Source organism: Tauraco erythrolophus, chromosome 3, assembly GCF_009769465.1.
Source record: "Tauraco erythrolophus isolate bTauEry1 chromosome 3, bTauEry1.pri, whole genome shotgun sequence".
NCBI classification, from domain to species: domain Eukaryota; kingdom Metazoa; phylum Chordata; class Aves; order Musophagiformes; family Musophagidae; genus Tauraco; species Tauraco erythrolophus.
In genome coordinates, this window is record NC_141467.1 from 2,270,737 (window position 1) to 2,276,736 (window position 6,000).

Below are 6,000 nucleotides of genomic sequence, written 5' to 3' on the forward strand. Positions count from 1 at the left end.
CCAAGGATTCAGTCATGACAGGTTTTGGGAGGAGACCAGTCCTGAATGCTGGGAGTGGGAATGTTGGGAATACAGGGGACAGATGCAATTAAGTAGGAACAAACAAAAATCTGAATTAGCTTGGGGTGTGAGCAAACCAAAATAACCCCACTTTCATATACTGAGATTAAAAATAAAAATGCCAATTTTTGTTTCTAGATCTGAATTTGGACGCTGGATCTGGTCATGATACATGTGGAGAAACATCATCTGAAAGTTACAGTTCTCCTTCTAGTCCACGACATGATGGGAGGGAAAGCTTTGATAGTGAAGAAGAAAAAGACAGAGGTTGTATTTATGGAAAGTGTGCATGAACATCTTTATTCCTAGACTGTATTAATTTTAATTAGTTACTCAGTTTTATTATCTGGTTTTATTTCTGAACTAGCCACAGGACACATTTTGCTTTGTGGGTTTTGTGACTGGATGGTTCGAAGGCTTCTAGCAGACAGCAGGACTGTTTAAATACGGTTGAGTATTAGATTGCTACAGACATGTAGTCATTGTCTGACCTCAGTGGCGTAGCTCTCTTGAGAAATTTCAGCAGTACAGCAATGGAAAAAACTTGGGCATGAAAGGGACTGGTTTTATATTGAAAGAAGTGTGGCTTGTCTGAGAGGTCCTTCTTGTATTGGCAGTTTAATTTGCCACCTTCCAGATTTGAGGAAGCTGTGTTAATGTCTTTCTGCGTAGATGCACATCCCTGATTCCATCTGTGTCCTGCTCTTTGCGTTTGCAGATAGACACAAGCCAAAGAGACAGTAGCTAGTTGGGCAGTTTGATACAGGCAAGTGTGGGCATCGGCGTAGCTTGATTTGGATGAACGAGAATAATCTCAAAGTTGTTACGATTCGGGAAGACAACTATCATTCGTCTCATCAAACTTAAGAGGCTTTATTTGGGTAAATGAGTCCAGGGCACGACCCTATCTTTCAGGTTTATTCTTCTGACTGACAAATGCTTTGGTCTCCACAGATACAGACAGCAATTCCGAGGACTCTGGGAATCAAAACACAACCAGGTTTACAGGCTACAGTGCTGTCAGTTCATCAAATCTGAACAAGTCATCTGCTCAGATCTCTTCAGTGAATAGTGAAAACGGAAGCCTTTCAGAAGAGCCTTTGAATGCGAAGTTTCAACACATTTCCTTCATGCCTGCCTTACACTGTGTGATGCACAGCGCTGCCCAAAAGCCTGAAGCAGTTGTCCCGCCTCCCATATCCGCAGATGGCAAAACGATGGGAATGCTCGTTACCACGCCTGTTGCTGTCTCGCCAGCGAGAGAGTCTGCGAATTCACCTCCTGGTGGAATGGGCCCAGGGACCTCTGGTGAACCCGAGAAACGCCTTGAGCTGATGGCTTCCCCTCTGCCAGTCCCATCCACTTTCCTCCCACATTCTGTCCAGCCTGGTAGCCCTGCTTTGCATTTGGCAATACATAGATTGAAAATGCCCTCTCCCCAGGGATCATCGGAAAGTTGCACAGTTAATGGACCGCAGCAGCCGACAGGAAACTTAAGTATTGGATCACCAAATACTGCCTTTATCCCAGTCCACAGTCCAGGTAGTTTCCCAGGATCTCCAGTTCCTACTACAGATCCCATCACAAAACCTGCATCCCAGGTGGTAGGACTGAATCAAATGGTGCCTCACATTGAGGGAACCGCAGGAGCAATCCCTCAGCCTACCAATCTAAAGGTAGTTCTTCCAGCAGCTGGTCTCTCCACAGCAGCAGCGCCACCTCCACCAGCTTCATACGCTTTGCCAGGCAGTCCTCACGCCACCAGTGTGTTGCCCAACCAGAACACAAACGTGCTGAACTCTGTAGCAACTTCCTCACCACCTCAGTCGGCCGGTTTAGGTGTCGGTCAGGTCCAGTCCACCGTTCCCCCCGCAATCCCTACCCACACGCCAGGCCCTGCCCCCAGCCCGAGCCCCGCTCTGACACACAGCACTGCGCAGAGCGACAGCACGTCCTACATCAACGCCGTTGGAAATAACACCACTAACGGGACAATGTTGCCTCCGCAGCAGTTGGGATCTGGTCCTTGCGGTTCTTGCGGACGTAGGTGTAGCTGTGGGACCAATGGAAGCCTTCAGATTAATAGCTATTTTTATCATAACCCACTTCATGGACAAGTCTACAGAGTCCCATCCTTCTTCACTCTGCCATCACTTTGCAATGGCAGCTACCTCAATCAAGCACATCAAAGCAATGGAACACAACTTCCCTTCTTCCTGCCTCAGTCTCCGTATGCAAACGGGCTTATGCATGACCCAGTGATGGGGAGCCAAGCCAACTATGGTATGCAGCAGATGGCAGGATTCGGGAGGTTCTATCCTGTATATCCAGCACCTAACGTAGTTGCCAACACAAATGGGTCGGGACCCAAGAAGAACGGGAACGTTTCGTGTTACAATTGTGGTGTAAGTGGACACTATGCGCAGGACTGTAAGCAGTCATCCATGGAGGCCAGTCAACAAGGTAATCACGATAACTCCCAGCGGACTTGCTTTGGAGTTTAGCAGTTTCTCCTTACCTTTCTGAATGTGCTGTTTCTGGTCTTGCAGAAAGGCGTGCGTGCGTGTGTATGTTCTGTGTAAATGGTTGTGCACTAGTGACCTGCTCTAAAACTGCAAAGTATCTTATCTCTGCCTGGAAATTCTGTAGAACAGTGCAAGGGAACGGGGTTCACGGCGTGGAGTTGGCAATGGGTATGATTCGGACCTGGGAAGTCGAACTCTTATCAGTCCTAAATTGTCATTCTTTTTTCACTGGTTTGTTTTTGGCATTATGTTGAGACTTGCATGTTGTTTCAATTTTTCCGTTCTCGTTCAGTGTCTTTTTGGAAAGAATCCATTGGCAAAAAGTGAAAGATATCAGTTACTGTCTATGAAACGATCTTGGATTCTTAAAACTTGATAGAAGTTTAAAAAAAAAACACAAACATCAGGCTGGCCATTTGATAATTTAACTTTCTTAAAACTTAACCTTTGCGCAATCAGCCATCCTTCTGTGCCCCATCTTGCAGAACATAAATGAAACGTGCTTTAACTTTTCCCACAAGTTGCAGTAAAAAAGCAGAAACCAATTGGAACTAAAAATCAAAGGAATGGCTTCAGTCTTACACGCCGTTTCTCTCTCCGTCCAGATGAGTGGGGAAAACGCAGTGTTTGCAGAGAGCATAAACTATTTTTGATTCCTGGCCTGTGTCCAGTCTGAGTTTACTTGTTTGGTCGGACTGGAATGGGAAAGACAAACCTTGATGGGGATCCTCTTTTCTTTGCATTTTTCCAGTAAAGGCAACGTCCTGTATCTACGGTCGATATCTTTTTTTTTTTTTAAACTTACAGTTTTAGCAAGCAGATGAAAGAAAATAGTATGAAATCTTAGGACCTACTTTAAAAGGACTGGAGGATAATAGTGCCTTTTGGAGAGCATGCCCATTTTGATACCTTGTAGTGGTTTTGTAATCCATTTTACTTGTGAGCAGTGACTTAGTAGTTCTCTTTCCTGTTTTAGGCACTTACAGACTGAGATACGCACCTCCCCCTCCCCCTTCCAATGATACCTTGGATTCTGCAGACTGAAACAAGTAAACATTGCCTACTTAAACTGAAGCTTGGGAAGCTGGGGGAAGGTGTGTGTGGGAGGGGGGGGGTGGTCTTGTGTTTTGGGACATTCCCGGTTCTATATTCTTTTGGAATTTTTCATTGCTTTTGCACCTCTGTTCCATACAAAAAGAAGAAAGCTGAGTCCCTGGTCTCCTCCTGGTTCTACAAAAGGCTTGCGTAATGCATGTAATTCAGACACACAGCCAAACAATCAGAAAGAGCATTCGAACCATGCTTTTGCACTGAAGACTTGAGACATGTGCAATGTTTACTGCATTTTTTTTTTTAAAAAAAAAATAAAGTCCTGACCTCTGACATCACTGGTGGAGCAGCCATATGGTGAAAGAAGAAACTTGGTCACGTTCCCCACCACAATCTTCTTCCCTCTCTCCCTCCCCGTTCTCCTTATGCTGCTGGTTTTTCTTTCCCTGTTTGTCCACGTGGAATCGTTGGACTTGCATGAGTGTTTAGCAGTTCATACAGACCCTGCCCGTCCTCTAAATTAATGCTCATGAATTGAGGGGAGATGTTCAAACGTCCTGTTAGGAGAGTCCAGAGGAGCACACGACACCGTACGTGTCCTCGATCTGATAACAACATGTACACACAGCTCTTGAGAGTCCCACGTAAATGAAAATACGCAGAGCAGGAAGGGGCTGAAACTGTGTGGACTGGAACAGATTTAGAACAATGAACGAGCTTAAATTGACAGATTTTTTCTTCCATTGTAGCTTTTTAGCCTGTATGTTCAGCAACAAAGGTGAAAACAATGGTATGAATGTTGTACTCAGTGTGTTTGCATTTGTAATGAAAGTCGACAGCATTTTTTCCTTTTTTAAAGCTGTTCTACATCGCGTCAACACAGAATGAACATGACTTGATTGAATCTTTTTTTTTCCTAAACTATTACAGTGTTGCATTGTACTTAGAATGTAAATGTTTTCTTTCAAACTGAACAAAAGCTATGGTTTTTCTACAAAATAGTCAGGTATTAGTACTAGAACCTGTCTACCAAATAGCAAAGTCACTATTTTATAACAATTTACCACTCTGCGTAATTACGGTATAATGTGAAAGACTGAAATGAGTGTTCAGATGGTATTAATCATGTCAGTATCATGAGTAAGTAAGTTTAATGCTGCTGTATTTTTTATTTTATTTTTAAAAGCCAATATATGTACTAAATTGCTTCCAGGTAATATTTGATTTCCTAAAGTGCACTGAGGTTATCTGGAAGATGAGTGTATTTTTTGACTGCTGCATTCAACACCGACGAACAACTACCACTGTATATCCATAGGGTTTGGCATTCCTCACAGTTCATGGCAGAAATGTGTTTTCTTAAAATCAGACCTGGTGGCCGGTAGAGGGATGAAGTAAAAAAAAAAAATCAGTCTTTGGTTCAGCCGTCTAATAAATTGCTAAACAAACGAAAAACTTGAAGAAAAAAAAAAAAAGCTTGATTACTACATTTCTTCATAGGTAGCATTTATATTTATAGCACCAGTGTACATTTTGAAACTTTTTTCTTGGAGGGGGGGAATGGGGAGGGAGGTAGATGAAAGCTTTAATTTAACAAAACAAAACAAAAAAAAAGTTTAAGTAGTAAATGAAAATTATTTTGATTAAAATTTTTATTTGATCTGGGTATTTTTGGACCACTTGAAATGAATGAACTGCGTTTGAGTTGAAGTGAGGGTGTTAAACCACCAATGGACTTGTATTGTGAATTACCTGCCAGTTGTACTTTATGGAACTTATTTTATGATTTAAAATACTGTACTGTAAATAGGAGGTATGTTACCTTCTCTTTATTTGTATGTTTACCATATACTTTGATATTTGAAATGTACTGGAAAGGTCACTTATATTTCTAGAAGAGATTGGATTTTATGCAACCTTTTTCCTTGAATTAACAGCAATAAAAAAAAAGAAAAAAAAAGTATCTGTGTGCAAGTACTGTCCTTTGTCACTCAACGACATGATGTGATGCTTTGCCCGTGGGTGTAGGGGTGAGGTCGCAGAAGGTTTTGGTGAGCTGCCATTTTGGTTGGAATCTGTCACTTTTCAGGCAAAGCCGAGTGTATTTGACGTAAGGTCGGTCTTGTGTCTGAAGTCAGGATGTTGTCTCTGGGTTTAAACTTCTTTCAGATAGATCGCTTGGGAGAAAGAAGATGACCTTGTGTGATGGACCCAGGACGCTGACTCAAGTTCTTTCGGAACGGTTAAGCCTGTGTTATGTTCTGATGGCTCGTGGATTTGGGCTAAAAACCAGTTTAAACACGCCTTTTTTTTTTAACTGCAGTGCAAATAATGTTGCAACTGGAAAGTGAGATCTTTTCTTCCA

General features: G+C 42.6%; 1 protein-coding gene across 2 annotated transcripts in view; it reads left to right on the plus strand.

Moving 5' to 3' along the window:
* The window catches only part of ZCCHC2 (zinc finger CCHC-type containing 2), a 44,505-nt gene extending 38,940 nt beyond the window's left edge, over window positions 1-5,565 (plus strand). For both annotated transcript variants that reach the window (XM_086608411.1, XM_086608410.1), the window contains exons 12-14: window positions 199-327; window positions 1,015-2,523; window positions 3,562-5,565. In XM_086608411.1, the coding sequence (XP_086464537.1) occupies window positions 199-327; window positions 1,015-2,523; window positions 3,562-3,629 (1,706 nt within the window). In that variant the 3' untranslated portion in view covers window positions 3,630-5,565. The remainder of the gene's footprint in view (window positions 1-198; window positions 328-1,014; window positions 2,524-3,561) is intronic.
* Window positions 5,566-6,000: the final 435 nt, after the last annotated feature.